Below are 21,682 nucleotides of genomic sequence, written 5' to 3'. Positions count from 1 at the left end.
GAGCCAGAGCCTCTGCGACGCCCTCGCGAAAACTCCACGTTCGGAGCGCTCACCTCTGACGCTATCCCCACGCGAGAGTCCGGAACTCCGGGTCCTGGCGCAGCGCCCCATCCAATCCGCGACCCGCTCCGGACCGCCCCACCTACCGCGCTTACGTACGCACCCACCCGCTAACGAGACCGGCCTTATGATTGGCTGGAGCGGGCTGCGAGTGGGACCGGGAGAAGCGTACCCGACGGCGCGCTCGGGCGGGGGTCAGAGGCGGGTTGGTAGTTGAGCGGTCCTGTTGTTGGTAAGTGAAGTGTGAAGGGGCATTTGGGGACGCGGGACGCCGAATGTGGGGCGGGACTAAGTGGGGTCACGCTCGGCTTGACCTGGACGAGAGCACCTTAGGAAAGTTGGAGGCCGCGAGACTGGGCGTGGGGCGCGGCCTGGGATGAAGGGGGGCGAGGTGTAGTGACGGGGCTCAGGCCAGACCTCGTGATTCCTGGAGGTTGGGGGTACAAAGATGAGGCCTGACTCCCTGTCGGGTGAGAGGTTGTGGAGCCAGCGCGGAGACGAGGCAAACGCTTGTGCAGTGAATCGCGGCTGGAAAAACAGACTCATGGGTGGGACAATAATGAGTGACCCGAAATGGGAGCCCCAAGCCTTGAGAGCGGAATCCAGTGAGTGGGGAGGGCGAGCGCCCCGTCCTTGGTGTCCTGGCAAGGTCACAGGAAGAGAGATGGGAGGAAGGTGGAAAGGTTAAGAGGAGGACTGAAAACCATCCAGCATTCCAGCCCTCACTTCCTCTTCTCTCTGACGGGTTTCCGCCCACCCTCGGCGACCCTCCTGCCCTAGGAAAGTGAGAAGGCCCCGGGCCCAGTCTGAAGCATCTGTGGCAGAATTTGAGTCTTTTCCGGGTAGCGATTATACAGCATTGTCTGGGTTTTGGAGTGGCAGCAGCCGAAATGATTTGGCAGTCTTACTAACCCGGTCTTTTTATTACCGGTGTGGGAAGCAGCTCTTCCGGGGAATCCCTACTAAAGGCACTGTCCAGCAGGACCGGTTTGAGTGAAAAGGTGTGACAGATTGAAGTACCAGCAGGACAAACATGTTTGAGTCGATTGTACCAGGGCTGCTTCTACCTTCTGTACAAGGGGTACAGAGGGGTGCTTCTGCTAATACACACTTCACGGGCCCTGCCGCACACAGGCTGAGTCCGTCCGAATTTCAGGATGGAGCCTGGGCAGCCATTTCTAAACAAGCTGTGACTGATGCAAATCAAAATGTGAGATCACTGTGGGTGGATAGTAGTTCCTGAGAGCGAAGTGATAGATGGTGAAGATCCTTCGGTTTGTTGCATCACCTGATGCTGGGCAGCGTTTCTTCCCTTAAGCCTCTTCTAGGCCCCTATGCATTTGGAAAGGTCGTCAGTAGTAGCACCTTACTCGGTGGACAGAATAATTTGGTTTTTTTATTCTGGCTTTGAATGTCTTGGTTACTGGTGCCTCTTTATGCACCTGTTCAACTTTCTAACAGGAATCTGGGTTCATTGCTGTGTGCGGATGAGAAAATGATCAAAGGAAAATCTGAAAGTGGTGCTAGTGGGGAAAAAATATTTTCAAATCACAGTTGAGATTGTTAGGTAAGTCCCTGGGGAAGGAGGTTCCATTTAATTTTAGGCATGTCTTAGCCTGTCTTTCACAATTCAAAGATGGAGATGCAGCTTCTGTAAAGGAGTGGATTTTAATATTTTTCAGATCAAAAATGTATGGGCACCACAATAAGATCGATGGCTTGGCAATATGTTGTCAATCAAAAGCGCCCTGCCCGTGTCAGGGGTGTGTCAGGGGAGCTTGGTTCTAGTGGCACCTGCCAGAAACATGTCCCCCTGCTGCTGAGCAGTTCGCATTGCCCTTTCTAATCCTTTCTCCATCTGCAAAAGAAAGCTATTAGCAAGAATTAACCATGAGTAGTTGTTCTCAAATTACATGACTTATAGTTACTGATCCTGGGACTTTAAAAATTAACCATTTTCCATTTAGGATGCTGTAAATCATGATACTTGGGAAGTTTCTAGGTTGTGATTAGAAAGAATTATCAAAATCGTATATTCGGGCCCTGTTATATAAATATAACAGGGTTAGAATTTATAGCAGTGTAAATGTAATATGATTTCAGTGTTGGATTTTTAATACTCCTCTTTAATGATATTATACTGAAATGTTCACACAAAGTGTTCTGGGTCAGACACAGATTATTATCATCAGTCCCGTAAAGGAAATAATGACCACATGGTCCCCCCCCATCCTGATTCTTACCCCAGGGACTGCTTTCTGAAAGCCCTACCCATATAGATTTCACAGACTATGAGCAGTGAAACCAGTGGATTTCCTTCTGTTCTTCTTTTACATACAGGACAGAGCAGCCAGCGTCTGCTTTCCTGTGGGGGTCGGGGGAGATTTTTCTCAGTCGCCTCTTGGACGATTGTAGTGATCCAGATGTGAGAGTGTAGGGGACAAAGTACCTGCTTTCTCACGTTTAAAGACAATTCCCAAATGGCTTCTTAGTTTAGGAATAATTAAGGCAAAGGAAGAAAATGCTTTCATATCTGCAAAAGAAGGTTAGATTTTAAAAGTGGATTGTGGTATATAATAGTTTTGTCTCCTGGTTGCAAGAAACCAAGGCCTACTCTTGTTCTCATTTTTTCTTTCACAGATAGAATGAATATAAGAAATAAAACAAGTGAGCACTTAGGTATATACAGTTTGGCATTTTTCTTACTGATTAAATTCTACAAGTGTCTATAATTGTTATTTTTCACTAAATATTCCTGAATAAGTTACCTTAGAATAATTTTAATTGTTGAGAAATACTACTTTTAAATGCGTTCAGCACTTTGTGGTGTACTTACTGTACGCAAACCATTGTGCCAGGTAGTACAGTATGGAGCAGGGCAGGTGTAGCTTCCTGATTTCAAGGGTTGTAGCGAGAGAAACAGGCAGTTGCAAGACTTCTGATAGAGGAAACAGCATTCTAGGGACTGCAGAACCAAAACATTTTTCGCAGACGTAGAGAATCAAAGAAGACTTCCTAGGGGTCAGTTAACATAACCTGGAAAGCAGGAGGAGTTGGCCAGGAAAGCAAGTATCTGAACGAGGTGGGAGGGAGAAGCGATAGAGGAGTCAGCTTGCGCAGAGACTTGGAGGAGGCGTCGGGATCATCAGTGAGACGTTTAACGTGATTAAAACGGGGTTTGCGAGGGAGCCGGAAGGAGAATTTGTGATCAAAGTTATGCCCGTTGAGAAGTTTATGGTTAGTTATGAAGGCAACTAATGGGCATATACTAGCCTAAAATAAATGTAGCGTTTAATTTCTGTCTAGTCCATTATGTAGTTTCTTGAAGGCCATGCGCAAACATTTCTCTGTGAAATTTCCCAAATGTACTTGAGCTAAAAGATATCACCATCTTAATTTAGTTCTCATTGTCTCTGTTACACTATTGGCAACTAATCACACTCATGCCTCTTTTTTTAAAAAAGTTAATTTTGAACCACTGATTATTTCTGTGTTTGCGTGTTATCTCTTCAGATAGCACCGTGAGTGTCCCAAACCTTGAGCTGTCAGACCTTGTATATAGAGGGCTGGAGGTTACAGTTGTGAGTACGTGAGTACCGAGTGGATTCTTGTGTTATTGTTTATTAATTATAGTACTATTTTCCACACGAACAACTGTGAACCTACTTTTGCCCTGACCTGTAATAAAAGCTTAGTAAGTAGGGGTTTATTCAATTAGCAGGTAATGGAGCACAAAGAGAGAGAAAGTCTAGTTCTAGTCTGAGTTTCCTTATATGGAGCTCTGCAATGCTGTTTAACTCCTCTGGGTTTTGGGCCTGTCTTCTCAGTCAGATGACAGACTCATCCACTCTTGCCAGGGGAGACGGGGGCTTGAGGGATGACTTTTCAAACTTAAGTAGTAAACCTCTCCTCTAGAGTTGGGTTTTCTTTGAGGGCCTTAGCCCACCACTAACAACACTTGAACAGCCAAGTGTTAAATGGAAGCTATGGGTAAGAAAGGGAGTGTGGAGCACACGAAAAACCCAGAAGTGACGGTGGGATTTTACATGGGCAGCGGGGTGGGCAGTTGACTTTCGGCTTCACTGCAGTTGGTACCAGTCAGAGACCTGGGCACTTCCATGCTGTGTCCGACTCCCTTACTTTATCTGCGGGTGAAGTTTACAGGCAGTTCAGACACTCTCTGTGAAGAAGGAAGTGTATAGTTACAGTGACAAAGGTGAAACTAGGTTTGTCATCACCTCGCTGTGATGAAACAGCCTGCTGGCTTCCGTTGTAAAGGGAGGTGACGGAAGTGGGAGAGGGGAGCCCTCAGTCCTGGCGAGAATTGAGATGAATCTTTGTTGTTTTTTTAATGCCCCCATATCCATATAATGACCAGGCTAGTGTCTTGCCTTTTTTGATACCATTTAAAAGAATAATACTCTAATAGAAAGTACAGAATTTTAAGAGGGAAACCCAGGAAATAGAAAGTATGTAAAGGAAGAAAGAACTAAAGCTTAGCTGTTCTTTTATTAAGAGGACCCTGAGGGTAGTTTGGTTTTTCTGCTGCAGTGATGTTAAAAGTGATGACCCTCAGTCATAAAACAACTGAGAGGCCGTGTATCAGTGCAGCTGAACATGAGTTAGGTTTAAAGTGAGACATTTCCAACCCCAATGGGAGCGTCACGCCTCAGATCCAGGTAGTGTACCTGGATCCAGGTAGTGTGTTGGGGTGAATGAGTCAGCTGTACGTTTAAAGCAGTGAAGCCTACACTCAACTACACTTAAAAGTGCTTAGCAGGATTTTCAACACGATAAGGAAGAGGCGAGAAGGAGTATGATCAAGTATGAAGAAAAAATAAAAGGATGGAAACAAAAAATGAATAGCTACTATTTTAATTGACAAAAATTTAAAATTCACTGTTCTTAGCAAGGTCGAGGAACTGGTGGCATGGAGGGACGTGAGAACAGCGGGGGTACGTGCACTCGGCCCTCCCTGCAAGTCGCTGTGGGGCAAAGATACGGGTGATCTCTACAAGTAGTGTTTCCAGTTCGTGGATAGCATATCCCAGGTTTCGTGGAAACTAGGATTATTTTACATACATCCAGTCATTTAATGTCCTAGTTGTTTTCAATCGCAGAACCTCATGGAAATTGTCTTTCAGGAAGATTCTTCAATCAGTATGTCGTCCAACACAGATGTTTCTCTTTCTTCATATGATGAAGGTCAGGGATCTAAATTAATCCGAAAAGCCAAAGAGGCACCATTTGTCCCTATTGGTAAGTTTTACCTAGAATTCTAATAATCAGTTTGTGTACTGTAATAATCGAAGTATAATCAGCTCCTTCATCAAGTTCATCCATAAGCATTATTTTCAAATTTTTAATATGTGATTCAGATATGCTGAGATTTACATGATATAACTCTCATTATAAAAATTCTTCTATGTGTCTTTAGATGTCTTGTTTTATTAACTCTTATATCAGTGACATGTTGGGGAATCCCAAGACCACCCTTAGTAGTCTTGGTGATGTGCTAGAAGGACTCAACAGACTTTGTAAAAGCTGTTCCACTCACCGTTATGGTTTATTCCAGCCTCTGTTATATTAATTGATCCCCATCAGAGGGGGAAGTAGCACAGGAAGGAGGACTCCCCTGGCTCCCTTACAGCAGTTTATATACTGGCGTCACAAACCCACATTTTTAAAATTGAAACTTCCTGAATCTGCTAGTTTTTGCTACCATCCTTGGACTTTTGGTTCTGGGGGGAGAAGATTAAAAACATGGTGTGTATGTTAGCTAATGAATGGTTTCTTAAAGCATTTTTCTAAAAACTGTAGCAACTACATTGGTTCATGGTAAGATCATCCTGGTTCCCTGCCCCCCGTGTCTGACATAATGGCGGCTCTTTCTCAGGGATGGCAGGGTTCGCAGCGATCGTCGCCTACGGGTTGTATAAACTGAAGAGCAGGGGGAGCACCAAGATGTCCGTCCACCTGATCCACATGCGCGTGGCCGCCCAGGGCTTCGTCGTGGGCGCCATGACTCTCGGTGGGTTCCTGCTGGAAGTTTCAAATTTGTGGTCCCCGCGAATGGAGTTCTTTGTTAACAAAACAGTGTAGATACTTAAAGCTAGTTTTGTTTCCTTTTCCTTTTTTTTGTTTTGTTAAAGCTAATTAGGAGACAGTACCCAAATATCATGTTTATTTTCATGGAGAAGTGAATTGATAAACAGTAGTTCAAGGAGTGACATCATTTTACTGTCTGATACAGGGTGGGGCAAAGGTAGGGTTTACAGTTGTGAGTTCAGAAAACACAGTTTATTCTTGTATTGTTATTTATTATTGAATTATTTTCTATATGAACAACTATAACCTTCTTTTGTCCCACCTGGTACATCTTACTAAGGTTTGAAAGAAAGAAAGAAAAGATAACCCTGTCCATCACTGAGTTTATAATTTCGCCAGAGGGGCTAGACATGCCAGTAAGTAAAGTCCATTATGTGGGAGAGACATGGTTGCTGTTCTGTTGAGTTGAAGGTTGAAAAGATCTTTTTAATGCAGGTATTACATGCTTTTATTGGCTTTATGATTCACTGACTTTATCTGATATTATGTAGCAAGAGTGACAGCTTTTAAAGTTGCCAGATAAATATCGAACAGTCTGAGCTAGTCATACTAGCCTTAAGCTACTTGGGAAACTGTAAAAATAATTTTAGAAACAGAAATTGTTTAAGAAGGCAAAAGTGTAAGCAACCCACAGTCTGGTTCCCCTTGTAAAGACTGCATGCTAGCAAAGGTGTTGCACGTAGCTATTTTAGGAACTGTTTTATTGAAAAAATATTTCAGTGCTTAACCAGCATTCTTTTTTCTTTAGGTATGGGCTACTCCATGTACAAGGAGTTCTGGGCGAAATCTAAACCCTAGAAGGACAGCTGCGGCCTCGGTCGTGGTGGTGGTATTTGCTGTAGATAGAGATCTCACATTGAGGTTCTGTATTTATGTTGGAAATAAATTGTTTGAGTGGGTCAGACAGTAGTAACATGGTAATTTGAATATGGGCTTCCTTACTTGCAGGCTTGGTTTGCTGGGTGCCTAAATTTTTAGTGACTAGGTCACTAACTGGGTCGTTCAGAGGAGTCAGATGAGCACATAAGAAACATGCCACTTTTAAATGCACTTGATAGTAGTGAAGTGTCCACCTTGTTCATCTCTTCCGGTGAAATTAGTTCTAACGAAGACATCCTGCCAGCCCTGAATTACTCCCAGTTGCGGTGCATGTCTCGTGCTTTCGATGTGATGTGGGAACCCTCCTCGCCCCAGCTTTCTTTTCCTCCTGCCTTGTGGGCTGGAGAAGTACTTCTGTTTTTAGGGCTGGTTGGCTCGAAACCCGTTCAGGACAGTGCATCGCATACAATGTTGTAAACCTCCCCACAGCCGGACGTCTGTGTGTGCGTTTAAACCAAACCTAAAATGCTGATAACAGCTGCTAGAGGGTAATACTTATTTTAGAGTCATACTTGTAAATATAAGACGATTCTGGATCTAATTTAGCCACTTTGTAATTGCAGAATTATATTTTTGCTGCTGTTACACGACAGTAATTTTTAAATGCCACTTTGAAGTAGAAGTATTTTAAGTGCTAATGCAAAGATATTGAAAAACAATTTTTAAATGTGTGCAGTATGTTTATTTTTCCCTGGAAGCATCATAAATGTTAAACAGTTTACCTGTAATGCAGGTGGCTAATGATGTAAGCGCAGGCTCTGGTCAGACGTCACACACAAACTTGTGCGCTGCAGAGGCTCGATTGCACCTGGGAAGGTCTCCTGTCTGACCCGACTTACATTCCATGGTGATAACATGGTACATGTGCTTATTAAAGTAGATGAACACATCGAATGTCTTGTATTTATTTCAATTTGGAAAAAGAAATCATTCCCCAGAGTGGCACAAAAATCAAGTCCCCAGAAAAGAGAAAGAACATTTGGGGCCTTTAGTAGGAGCCACAGTTAAAGAATATTTCCCAAACAGCAACGATGGCTAACGTTTATTGAGCATTTACTGTGTGCTGCCCGCTGCTATAAACACTTCCCAAGTATAATGTCATTTAGGTTTCCTGACAACCTTAAGCATGAGGAGCTATGATCTCATTTCACAAAGGAGGAGACTGAGGTGTGAGCATTTCAAGTAACCAACAAGGTCACATCACTAGAGAAGGTTGTGGGTTTGGGTCAGGAGCCTGTGCGCTCAAGTGGTAGCTGCTGACAGGTGTTAGAGACCTGAAATGTTGGGCTTTGTGCAATTAATGCTGCAGCGGGCCGGGGGGGGGGGGGGGGGGCATTAATTTTGTTTATATCATAAATAAAATTAGAGGCAATAGCGTGGTTTTGGCTCACCACTGATTGCGTAACCTGGGCCAGGTCAGGTTTTCTCAGTCTCTTCCTAGCTGTGAACTGAGGCTGGTCTAGGTCATTTCCATGACCCTGTTTATCTTACAGATTGTTATATGAGTACAAGAAAGTGATTTATAAGCTATTACTTAGGAACTTTAGTCAGCTTCCAGTAGACATTTGTAGGAGATGCTTGTAGGCAACCCTAAAGGTTACTTCAGAAAGGATAAGCCTTCTGTAGAACCAGTTTGGGAACAAGTTTCGGAAAATGCATCTTTCGAGTATATTACTGATTTTGTGAAAATAGATAAATACCAATTTGTGAGGAATTGATCTAGACAAGTGCCAGAGGATGGAGAGAAAAGCGGGAGTGGGGGGTTGGTGATGGCGGCCCCCGTCATGGGGTCAGGACAGCGTGAGAGGGTTGCTTGCCGGAAGGAGGGTGGGTGAGTAGGTGGGTTGGCATCAGATCGTGGAAGTTTGTCAAAGTAGCTGAAGTGCAGGGGATGCTGCTTTTCACTGAATCAGACCTGACTTCATGGTTCTGCCACCGGCTGGCCAAGGGGCCGTGGTTTCCTCACCTGTGAGATGGTGACAGTATCAGTGGCCTGGGGCTGTTGGAAAGATTAAGTACAATGGTGAAGGTGAAGGGCACAGCACCTGGTGCATTAGTAAACTCAGCAAATCCTTGCTGTGAACTCTTGTTAAGTTTGGGAATGGAACAGCACAGGAGGTACATAGGCCCTGTGCTTACAGCTTAGTCTAGCTGGGAAGGCTGGGCTCAATTACGTGATTACCAAAAGCATGATGAATAGTAGCCCCCATTGTCACTGAGACCAGGATGCAGCAGGAACATCTGGCTGGGGCACCTAGTTCCCTGTAGGAGTCAAAAGGAACCCCTGAGGCCCTGTTCAGTGTGGCTCAGTTGGTTGGAGTATTGCCCTGTAACTGAAAGATTCTGGGTCTGGTCCCCAGTCCAGGTGGGTACAGGAGGCAACCTATCAATGCTTGGAAAAAGTAGATTTTGTTTTTTTCACATCCAGGATCCTGCTGTCCCCAAAGAACTTACATATGTCTAGGTAATGAACAACAGTGACACCTCGTAATTAGAGGTAGAATTTGATTCCACACTTACATAAAACCCAAAAGTACCCCCGACCTCTGCATCAGTCAGAATTTTGGAGCGGAGGGTTAGACATGGGCCATGCCTACGGCCTCAGATGAGGAAATGCTACAGGAACTTGGAATTGAGGACCAAGGCTGTCAATTTGCAGCCTGTGGCAACGTACCTACTAGGCCGGAACAGAGCTGAATGAACATAAGGTGTTCTATAGTTCTCACGTGCCACATAGTGGAACTGCCAGTTATTTACACACTTGGCCCTGTTTGAAAGCCCTTCAGGTAGAACGGGGAAATGGGAGAAAGGAACCTGGACGAGCCCCAGCTTTCTCGGTGAGCGGTTCACCTGATGCGGGTTCCTGGGAGGACCAGCCGCGAGCATCCCGGCAGCGAGCGCTCCTGCATCCCAGCCTGCTTCCCACAGGAAGCCCGCTTTCCCCCAGCCACTGGAATGAGGCAGAAGAACTGGCTCCTAGCAAGACAAAAGCTGGAAGGCCTTCTAAACTCGGCAGTGATGAATGGTTCTGAGGGGAGGCCAGCGTCCCTTTGCCCCCCTCAGAGGAGTGTAAGAAGAGTAAGAGGTCTTCTCGAGTACTTGAGCTTCTTACACTGCTGGTGTTAGGTCTTTCCCTGTCCCCAGCGCAACTGAAGTGTTGCAGAGTGACAAGCTCTGCCGTGTGAGGTGGAAATGCCACCCCGCCTTTCAGCAGGAGCCCTGTTCCCTGAGGTCAGCTTGTCTTACGTCCACATTTGGTGGACATAAGACCCCGCCCCCCGCCTCGCTCACCGGTGCCTGTCCCTGATGCTCCACCCCCCACCATCACTCTGGGCACAGACTTGGAAGCATCTTTGCTTCCTCTTGTCTTGGTCATTAGTAAACGAGTCACCAAGTCCTGCCAGTCTTTCCTAAGCAAAGCCTCTTGACATTCAGATGTATCATTTTCCTTTCCTTGTTGGCACCACTTCAAACCTGGGCCCTTCACCTCCTGTCCTGCCACCGAGCTCCAGCGGTGCTGCTGGCGCCAGAGTCCCCTGCCTGTCACCACCCAGCGCCTCTGCTCCTGCTCTGCCTCTTCCCTGAATTTCCCCTCCACTCCCAGTGAGCTCAGTGCACTCCTTAAATCAAAAGTGGAACCCAAGCTTTTCAACATTCTTCTAGATCACAGTGAACTATACCTATTTGCCAATCTCTCCATATTTAAGTTTAAAACAATCCATGTTCCATTGTGATAATATTTGACTTTATGCACACTGCTTTGCAATGTATAAAATGCTTTAATGCTCTTTTCCATTTGTTCCACACAAAAACTCTGAAGTACGCATTATCCTGACTTTTTCAATGAGGAAATCTCTGAGCTATTCAAGGCCATACAATAGAAAAGCAACAACAACAACAACAACAAAGCCCTGGCTGGTGTGGCTCAGTGGATTGAGTGTGAGCCTACGAACCAGAGGGTCGCTGGTTCGATTCCCAGTCAGGGCACATGCCTGGGTTGCAGGTGGGTCCCTGGCTGTGGCCACGTGAGAGGCAACCACACGTTGATGTTTCTCTCCCTCTCTTTCTCCCTCCTTTCCCCTCTCTAAAAATAAATACATATTAAGAAAGGCAACAGAGCTGGGGCACACATCCAGAACGTGAGACCCTTGGTCACGTGGAGAGACACGAGCCGGAAGGGAGGGAGGGCACAGAGGTCTTCCCACTCACACAACACTCACTGGCCTTCCTTCTCCAGCCTCCCCCGCACGCACACACTCCCCGTCGGGCCCCGAGTCTGGTCTTTCTTCCTACTTTAGCCGCAGCTTTCACGTCTGACACTCCTCAGCCAGTACTTGTGTTGGCCTTTAGAAGGAGGAGGACGGGGCTCCCACCTACAAGTGGCCTTTACTGTGGAGGAGGTGAATTAAAAAGTAGGACGCGCACCGGGGGTTGGGGACCGAACGGACAGGAGGAAACCGATTGTCACTGAGACCAGCTGACTTTCATCCATGTGTCTTGAAAGACAGCGATATGAACTAAGAGTGAAATTGAGAACATTTAGGGCAAATGTGAGTGGTGTCACCCACGCATTGTGCTGAGGGCGTGGGGGCAGCCAGAACCGGGCTCGTCCATCAGAGAGGTCCCGGGGACTAAGGACTAATGAACCTTGGCAGAACCTCAAGTTTTCTCCTCAAGTCAGCATATGATGAATGAGCACCACATATACAAACACTGCTTAGACAAAATAGCTCCACAGGTGAAATAAGACTTGACTGTAGTCAAAACAGTACTAGGCTGAAACATAAACTATACGGGGGATAATATGAGAGGCTGGTGGCCCAGGAAAGCCCGAAACCAGGGTGAGTGGAAGAGGCAGAACTGAGTGCATAACCAGCACCTTCCAGCCAGAAGGAACTTGAACCTGGAAAAAATGAACATTTTTAATCTATGTCGGAGCTCCCCACTGTGAAGAGAAGTATAATAAGGCTTAACCCTGGGGGGGCGGAGCAGAGTATATCGAGGAAGTTTGCCTGTGTTTGCTCTGAATCCATACCCACAATATTTTTTTGATGACTCTTGGCTTCTTGGGTATCTTGTTCCAGGAAGGGCGAGGTCCTGGATATATGGGTCACAATCCCCTAAAGTAAACAAACTGGTGGCTTAGTGCCAATCACTTAATACCATGACTGACATAGGTCTAGCCCCAAGAGACACTCCTGGTGCAGTGACCAAATTCTATTTTGGACCTGAGAAGCTGAGGCCCATCAGCACAGAGCCCCGAGGTGGGGAGAGCCACATGGAGCCTTTTTTAAGCTGCCGCAATGCTTACTTCCATTTTGAGGCAAAACAGCTAAATCTGTAATAAAACTAAAGAGCATTCCAGTTTACAAAGCACTTCCGTAATCTACTTGAGAATAATGGTAATAAGGGTACTGTTGCTATTTTAAGAAGAAAGGTGAGGTTTATAACCTCTGTCAACCCTGTTCACTAATGTCACAGAGTTGAAACACAGGTATTTATACTTGTGATGGAGTTTACTTCAATTTTGCTTCTCACACTGAAAGCAAGATCACACTAGCTTTTTGCAGGGAGAGAATATGAGTGCAATTTCGGTGAAGGTAAACCTATTTGGTGACCATATCTTTAAAAAAATAAATGTGTGGATATAGGTCCCACTTTAAAGTCGGAGCTCCAGTGAAATATGGAAAGGACCTAATCTGGGAATTATTTAAAAAGAGCAATTAGACTCACATGAATATGCTCAAGTAATTTAAAAAAATTTTTGTTGCCTTGGCTGGTGTAGCTCAGTGGATTGAGCGCAGGTCTGCGAACCAGAGGATCACAGTTCAATTCCCAGTCAGGGCACATGCCTGGGTTGCAAGCCAGTTCCCTGCAGGCCAGTTCCCAGCAGGGGACACACTAGAGGCAACCATACACTGATGTTTCTCTCCCTCTCTCCTTCCCCTCTAAAGATAAATAAATGTTTAAAAAAATTTTTTGTTGTAGCCTGGGCTGTGCGTCTCAGTTAATGTCATTCTGTGCACCAAACTTTGCTGATTCAATTCCTCGTTAAGACACATGCCTTACCTAGGTTCTGGGTTCAGTCTCTTATTGGGGCACATACAGGAGGCAAACCATCGATGTCTGTCTGTCTGCCTGTCTGTTTCTCTTTTTCCTCTCCCCACCACCACCCCTTCTTCTCTCCTCAATGGAAACATGTCCTTGGGTGAGGATTTAAAAAAAATCGTACTGTAGCCCTGGCTGGGTGGCTCAGTTGGTTGGGGTGTCATCCTGTGCCGGTTCAATCCCTGGTCCAGGCATGTACCTAGGTAGTGGGGTTGATCCCCGGTCAGGGTGCATATGGGAGGCAACTGATTGATGTTTCTCTGTCTTCCTTCCCCTCTCTTCTAAAATCAATAATCATCCTTGGGTGAAGATTTTTAAAAATTAGACTTCTGGCCAAGATGGAGGCATAGGTAGACATACTGTGCCTCCTTGCACAACCAAAAGAAGGACAACAATTAAAAAAAAAAAAACAGAACTGACAGAAAACCAAACTGTATGGAAGTCCGATAACCAAGGAGTTAAAGAAAACATACTCACTCAGACTGGTAAGTGGGCCGGAGTCGGGCGGCCGGGGCAGAGAGGGCTCTCAGCCTGGCTGTGGCTGGCAGACCCAGTGAGGCTGCAGATTGTGGAGGGGCATGGGGAACAAGGCGGCTGGCAGACCGGGCGGTCCCACATTCGCGCGCAGATAAACCAGGCGAAACTGGGGAGCGAGACGAACCACACAACCCAGGGCCCCAGCAGTGAGAAAGCCTCAAACCACTGACTGAAAACACCTGTGGGGGGTGAGGTGCTGGGAAAGACTCCCAGCCTCACAGTCGTTGGAGGGACCCACAGGGTCCTAGGATGTACACAAGCCCACCTACCCGGGAATCAGCTCCAGAAGGGTCCAGTTTGCTTGTGGGAAGCAGGGGAAGTGACTGAAATCCGACAGAGAGAGGAGCAAGCACCATTGTTCCCTCTCAGACCCCGCCCCCACATATAGCGTCACAACGCAGCAATGTGGGTTGCCCCACACTGGTGGACACCTAAAGCTCCACCCCTCACTATGTAACAGGTGTGTCAAAACAAAACAAAAAAAAATGGCCCAAATGAAAGAACAGATCAAAACTCCAGGAAAAAACAACTAAGCGATGAAGAGGTAGCCAACCTATCAGATGCACAGTTCAAAACACTGGTAATCAGGATGCTCACATAACTGGTTGAATTTTGGTCACAAATTAGATGAAAAAATGAAGGCAATGCTAAGTGAAATAAAGGAAAATGTACAGGGAACCAATAGTGATGGGAAGGAAACTGGGATTCAAATCAACGGAGTACCTTCTACCAGAAGGAAGAAATATCTAATCAGAAAAGAATGAAGAAACAAGAATTTGAAAAAATGAGGAGGGGCTTAGGAACCTCCAGGATATTTTTAAACATTCCAACCTCCGAATTATAGGGGTACCAGAAGGGGAAGAGGAAGAGCAACAAGTGGAAAAGTTGTTTGAACAAATAATAAAGGAGAACTTCCCCAATCTGGCACAGGAAATAGACTTCCAGGAAGTTCAGGAAGCTCAGAGAGTCCCAAAGAAGTTGGACCCAAGGAGGAACACACCAAGGCACATTTATAATTATATTAGCCGAGATTAAAGATAAGGAGAGAATCCTAGAAGTAACAAGAGATAAGGAGACAGTCACCTACAAAGGAGTTCCCATAAGACTATGAGCTAATTTCTCAAAAGAAACCTTGCAGGCAAGAATGGGCTGGAAAGAAGTATTCCAAGTCATGAAAGGCAAGGACCTACATCCAAGATTGCTCTCTCCAGCAATGTTTTCATTTAGAATGGAAGGGCAGATAAAGTGCATCTCAGATAAGGTCAAGTTAAAGGAGCTCATCATCACCAAGCCCTTATTATATGAAATGCTAAAGGGATTTATCCGAGAAAAAAAAAAGATTAAAAAAAACAGTAAAATGACAGCAAATTCACTATTATTAACAACCACACCTAAAACAAAAACAAAAACAGACTAAGCAAACAACTAAAACAGGAACAGAATCAGAGAAAAGGAGATCACATGGAGGGTTATCAACAGGGGAGCAGGAGGGGGAAGGAGGGAGAAAAGGTACAGAGAATAAGCAGCATAGATGGTAGGTAGAAAATAGACAGGGGGAGGGTAAGAATAGGAAGGGAAATGTAGAAGCCAAAGAACTTATATGTATGAGGCATGGACATGAACTAAAGGGGGGGGGAATGTGGGTGGGAGGGGTGTGCAGGGTGGAGGGGAGTAAAGGGGGAAATGGGACAACCGTAATAGCATAATCAATAAAATATATTTTAAAAATCATTTAAAAATTTATTGTAAAATATGCACAACATAATGTACCACTTAACCATTTTAAGTGTACAATTTAGCAGCACTAAGTACACTCACAGTGCTACACAGCCATCATCACCGTCCGCCTCCAGAACTTGTCACCCCAAACAGGAGCTTCATAACCTTTAACAGTAACTCCCATTTCCCATGTTCCTCACCCCTGGCAACCTCTATTCTACGTTCTGTCTCTGAATTTTCATGTTCTATGTACCTAACCAGTGGAATAATACAATATTTGTCCTGTGTTTGGGATATCTCACTTAGCCTAATGTTTTCAAGGTTTATCCACGCTGTAGCATATCTCCGAATTCCATTCTTTTTTATGGCCAGATAACATTCCCCTGCGTGGATACACCCCATTTTGTTTATCCATTCATCTATTGATGGACACTTGGGTTGTTTCTCCTTTTTCTCTCTTGTGAATAATGCTGCCATGAACATCAGTGTAAAAGTTTGAGTCCATGCTTTCCTATTTTGGGCATATACCCAGGGGGAAAATTCCTGGATCTATGGTGATTCCATTTAGCAATGTGAGGAACTACCAAAGTTTTCTACAGCAGCAGCACCCTTTTACATTCCCTCCACTAACACATAAGGGTTCTAATTTTTCTGCATCCTGGCCAACACTTGTTCGTTTCCACTTTTTTGGTAACAACCATCCTATTGGGTATGAAGTGTTATTTCGTTGTGTTTTTTTTTCCGTTGTGGTTTTGATTTGTGTTTCCTTAGTGGTGAGTGATGTTGAGCATCTTTTCATGTGCTTATTGGCCATTTGTGTATCTTCTTTGGAGGAATGTTTATTCAAGTCCTGTGCCCATTTTCCAGTTGGACTTACTGTTATTGTTGAGTTTGCTCAACTAGCTGATTTTGACAAGGAATCAAAAGCAATGCAGTGGAGGAAGGATAACTTTCAACAAGTGGTGCTGGTCATGCATAGACAAAAAACAAAGCAAATGACCTTATACAGAAATTACATCGAAATAAATCATGAACATAAAACTCTAATACTTCAAGAAAATCATAAGGAAAAGCCGTTGGGATCCAAGGCTAGACAAGGAGTTCTTACACTTGACACTAAAAGCACTATCCAAAAAAAGAAAGAAATTGCTACATTGGACCTAATCAAAATAGAAACTTTTGTTATCTGAAGTCCATGTAAAGAGAATTAAAAGACAAGCTACAGAATGGGAGAAAATATTTGCAAACTACATACCCAACAAAGGGCTAGTATCTAGAATATATAAAGAAATCTCAAAACTCAACAATTAGAAATTGGGCAAAAAGACAGGAACAGACACCACACCAAAGAGAGATAATAAGTATGCGCAATGAAAAAAAAGTCCAGTGTAAGTATCCGTCATGCAATTAGAACCACAATGAGATGCCACCACACACGTATCAGAATGACTAAAAAAACCAACGGCATCAAACACCGGCAAAGATGTGGAGAAACTGGATCACCCGGACAGTGCAGGGGAGAGTGTAAAATGGTACAGGCACTCTACAGCCATCCTGTCGTTGGCTGTGTCTTCTACATGAAACTAAACGTGTGATCACCATACAACTGTACTTTGGGGCATTCCAGAAAAATGAAAACTTAGATTCACACAAAAACCCGTCCAGGAATGTTCGTCTCGGCCTTATTTGTAATAGCCCCAAACTGAAAACAGCGCAGAAGTGCTTCAGGGGGTGAATGGTTCAACAAACCACGGAAAACCCTGAGCAATACAGAGAAATTATTGATACAACTTGGGTGAACCTCCAGAGAATTATTCTGAGGGAATAAAAAAGTCAATTCTGATAAGTTACATACTGTACAATTTCATTTACATAACATTTTTGAAATGGTATAGTTTTAGAAATGGAGAACAGATTAGTGGTCACCGGGTTAGGAACCTGCGAGGGGGCGGGGCAAGAAGGAAGTGGGTGTGGTTAAAAAGCCCAACAAGGGAGGATTCTTGTGGTTTAGGGGGTCGGTGTCTTGACTTCAGCGATCAAACCCACACATGTGATAGAATTGAATAGAACCAAATACACATACGAATACCTGTCAACATGGGAAAATCGGAACAAGATAGATGGATTGTATCAATGTCAATATCCTGGTTGTGATATTGTGTAGAGTTCTGCAAAATGCGGTCTGGTGCCCCATCCCATCTCCGTGCACGTCTACGAGTGGGTGCCTTATGAGGTTAAAAAGAAAGACAATTCTGAGATATCCGAAGATTTTCAAATTATAAAGGCCTGGATAAATACTTGGGAACCTTCCTCGGATCTCCTTTCCTAGAAATTTGTCTCCCACCCCCAAATAGCCCTGAATAGACTAGCTGCTTAAATTCAGATGTGTTTTCCACTATGAAAATAAGCCGTGTTCATTATATTTAAAACCCTCTGAAGTGCAAACAGAAAAACAGCATATTTCGTTCCAGCCCCCAAATCCAGTATCTTCCGCCGTTTCCACGCATCTCTCCCAGTTTTGTTTCTGCGCCCAGTTTTTAAAAACATAACTTTATGTAGCAATAACTATTTCGTGTCCTGCTTTTTCCACTCACCATCAACACGTGACCTCTCCCCCACTTTTTTAAGAAATCATTTTTCAAAGACACTCCTGGTGGGATCGTTCACTTTTCATCTCCCGGTCGGGAATGCGGAATGCGCACCTCTGTGCAGAACCTTTGGTCTACAAAACTTTCAAAACGTATGTTCCAGAAGCGGACCACTGGACCCACTTTAAAGTCTCCAGGGACACGACACCCCCTTCCTGCCCGCCGCGCCTGTTTCCAGACCCTACCACCGCACCCAGGACTCTGGAACCTCGGTCACTTCTGGACTCCCTTCTCGGGCACCGTAGATTCGTGGTGACGTAACGAGGGTGGCACAGGTGGCTTCCCTGGTGACAGTTGCCAGGGCAGCGCGAGAAGCGTCCGAAAGAGGTGACCCAGCGGCGGTGGTCCCAAAAGGCAGGAGCTGCGAGAGCCCTGTAAGTATCGGGAAGTGGAGATCCGGGAGCCCGCAGCCTCTGGGGGCCTGGACCGGAGCCGGGGCGCACACGCTCGCCCGAGCGCTCTGCCCCTGGCCGTGCGCTCACTGCACGCGGAACGCAGAGCGAGGACTCTCCTCTCTTGCTTCTTTGAACCTGCATGCACCACCTCCTCCTTCTCTAGGCACTTATTTTCCCTGCGGTACAAGGGTTAGTGAAGCGCAAAGGGGGAATCACCTGCCCAAAGCCACACAGTGGGTGGTGGCAAAGCCAGAACTTCAACTCGGGTCCGCTAGACCTCCGGCGCCCTCTTCTGGTCTCTGCTGCGGAGGCCTCTCGCATCACAGCGGGTGGAGCGGGAACTACACGACCTGGTGGCGTCCACTACCCTCCACCCCGTCCTCCCGCCCCAGGGCCAGCCCCCACAGGACCGGGGACTCGTTGGAGAGCACCCCTTGGCGCGGGGCTCCAGCCCAGTGACCCAGTCATCTTCAATCCATCACCAACCCAAACCCATCTCTGCATTGATGCTGGCCTGGCAGGCAGTAGGTCGGAGAGCCCGGTCCTCCAGGACGCCCAACTAGGCTTCTCAGGCCAACTCCCCTCCACCCTCAGTGGGCCGCTGGGAGGGCAAGAAGGAGGAAGGAGGAATGTGGCAGGCCGGAGGGGTCAAGGGAGGCCCATGTCTGGATGGGGCCTCAGCCCCCTCCTCACTGGTCCAAGTCCCCTATGCACTCAACCGCCTCTGGGGTCTTTGCCACAGAAAGTGCCATTCTCCCTGTCCCATGGCTCAGTATGTATATATACTTTATTCCATAGAGCAATTTTAGATTTACAGAAACACTGAACAAAAAACACAGAAAGACCCCATATATTCCTCTCCCCTTCCCCCCGTTATTAACATCTTGCATTAGTAAAGCATACTTGTTACCATAGATGATCCTATGATGTGATTGTTAACTTTATAAGTTTGTAGTTTACATTAGCGTTCACTCTTTGTATCGTACAATCCTATGAGTTCTGCCAAACATATAATGCCATGTATTCACCATTATGGTGTCATTCAGAATAATTCACTGCCCCGAAAGCTCCCTGTGCTCTACTGTTCATCCCTCCTCCCCTCTGCACAACCCCTGCAACCACCGATCCACCGATCTCTCTCTCTCTCTCTCTCTCTCTCTCTCTCTCTCTCGGTTTCCCTCTTCCAGGGTATCATATAGTTGCAATCACACAGTGTGCAGCCTTTTCAGACTGGCTTCTTCACTTAGCAATGTGCATCTCAGTTTCCTTTATGTCTTTTCGTGGCTTGAAGCTCATTTCTTTTCATCAGTAGATAATGCACCATTGTATAGGTGTGCCGATTTGTTGATCCACTCACCTGTTGAGGGGCATCTTCATTGCTTTTGATTTTTGATAATTATGAATACCATTCCTATAAACTTTTGTTTACAGTGTTGTGTGGAGACAGGTTTTCAACTCATTTGGGCAAATATGATTGCTGGAGCATGTGGTAAGACTATTTGGCTTTGAAAGAAACTGTCAAACTGTCTTCCAAAGTGGCCGTACCAGCAGTGAATGAGAGTGTCCTTGTTGTTCCACATCCTCGTCAGCACTTGGTGTTGTCAGTGTTCTGGATTTTAGCCATTCTAACAAGGGTGCAGTGGTATCCCATTGCTGATTTAATTTGTGATTTCGAATGACATATTATTTTGACCTTCGCATGTGCTCGTCTGCCATCTGTAGGTCTTCTTTGCTGAGGTGTATGTTCAGATATTTTGCTCACTTTTTAGTTGGATTGTGTCCATATTGTTAAGTTTTCAGAGTGATTTGTGTATTTTGGACACAGACCTTTATCAGATGTGTGTTATACAGATTTTCTCCCAGTCTGTGGCCTGTCTTCTTACTCTCTTAACAGTGCCTTTTGCAGAGCAGATGTTTTTAATTTCAATGAAACCCAACTTGCCAAATTTTTCTTTCATGGATCATGCTTTTGGTGTTGTATCTAAAAACTCATTGCCAAACACAAGGTCCCCTAGTTTCTCCTATATTACCTCCTAGAAGTTTTACAGTTTAGCATTTTAGACTTAGGGCTATGATCCATTTTTAGTTCATTCCGGTGAAGGAGGTAAGGTCTGTGTCTAGAGTCACTTTGTTGCATGTGGATGCCCGGTTGTACCCGCGCCGTTTGATGAAAAGGGGATTTTTCTTCATTGGGTTGCCGTTGCTCCTTTTGGTTGATTCTCTGTGTGTGGGTCTGTTTCTGGGCTCTCTATTCTTTTCTCTTGACTGCTTTGTCTATTCCGTCCCAAATACCACACTGTCTTGATTACTGTAGCATTATAGTAAGTCTTGACATCAAAGCATCAGTCTCACAACTTTATTCTTTTCCTTCCTATTGCATTGGCTTCTCTGAGTGAAGCCTTTTCATATAAATTTCAGATTCAATTTGTCAGTATCCACAAAGTACCTTGCTGAGATTTTCTTACAGTTACGTTGAATTTGTAGATCAATTTGGGAAGAACTGACATGCTAACAATATTGAGTCTTCCTATCCAGGTACATGGAATATCTATTTAATTATTTGATTTCTGCCATTGAGTTTCATAGTTTTCCACATATGGATCTTGTACATATTGTTATACATGTATACCTAAGTATTTCCATCTTTATGCAAATGTAAATGGTATTGCATTTTAAATTCTGATTTCCAGTTGCTCATTGCTCTGCCTGAGGCTGACCCAGGTGCCTGCCTCAGCTGCAGGCCCCCCAGACCCGTCCTCACTCTCTCTCTGACTCACCTCTCACTCTCAGTTCTGACTCATCTTTAGACTCCTGTGGGAGGTTTTAAAAACAGACAGATGCCCAGGCCCCAGCGCAGACCATGCAATTCGAACTTCCACTGGCTGCGTGCCTATCATCGAGCAGATGCTGATGCCCTGGGGGCCGAGGTGGATCCCAGGGGCCCGTCTGTCTTCCAGAGGCTCATGGGGTCAGGGATACCACATTTCCTATAATTCAAAAGATCATAACTGCTAAATTCGAAGGAGTGGTTGTACGCCAGGCACTGTGTTCCGCACTCTCCATTCATTCTCTCACTTAATCCTCATAGCCACCCTGTTAAGTAGTTGGTGCTTACCTTCCCATCTTAGAGATGAGTAAACTGAACCACAGAGAGATGAAGTAATTTGCCCAGGAAACAGTGTGCCTCCTAGAATAACCTGTCAGTCACAGACTCCCAAGTGCATGTAG

The 21,682-nt window shown here is 45.3% G+C and overlaps 2 protein-coding genes across 2 annotated transcripts in view; one reads left to right on the top strand and one right to left on the bottom strand.

Moving 5' to 3' along the window:
- Nucleotides 1-73, bottom strand: part of ACKR2 (atypical chemokine receptor 2) — a 43,625-nt gene extending 43,552 nt beyond the window's left edge. Inside the window, exon 1 of the mRNA XM_053669426.1 lies at nt 54-73. The gene's annotated coding sequence lies outside the window, so the exon portion shown is untranslated. The remainder of the gene's footprint in view (nt 1-53) is intronic.
- Nucleotides 74-199: 126 nt separating this feature from the next.
- HIGD1A (HIG1 hypoxia inducible domain family member 1A) lies at nt 200-7,936 on the top strand. The gene is made up of 4 exons (XM_037148343.2): nt 200-292; nt 5,205-5,319; nt 5,957-6,091; nt 6,917-7,936. The coding sequence occupies exons 2-4, from the start codon at nt 5,223-5,225 to the stop codon at nt 6,964-6,966; spliced, it is 282 nt and encodes a 93-aa protein (XP_037004238.1). The 5' UTR covers nt 200-292; nt 5,205-5,222; the 3' UTR covers nt 6,967-7,936.
- The last annotated feature ends 13,746 nt before the right edge of the window (nt 7,937-21,682 follow it).

The sequence above is a fragment of the Artibeus jamaicensis genome, unplaced genomic scaffold, assembly GCF_021234435.1.
Source record: "Artibeus jamaicensis isolate MK-2021 breed Jamaican fruit bat unplaced genomic scaffold, CSHL_Jam_final contig_519, whole genome shotgun sequence".
NCBI lineage: Eukaryota > Metazoa > Chordata > Mammalia > Chiroptera > Phyllostomidae > Artibeus > Artibeus jamaicensis.
Note: the sequence above shows the minus strand (reverse complement) of the source record. Positions and strands in the feature narration are given on the sequence as shown.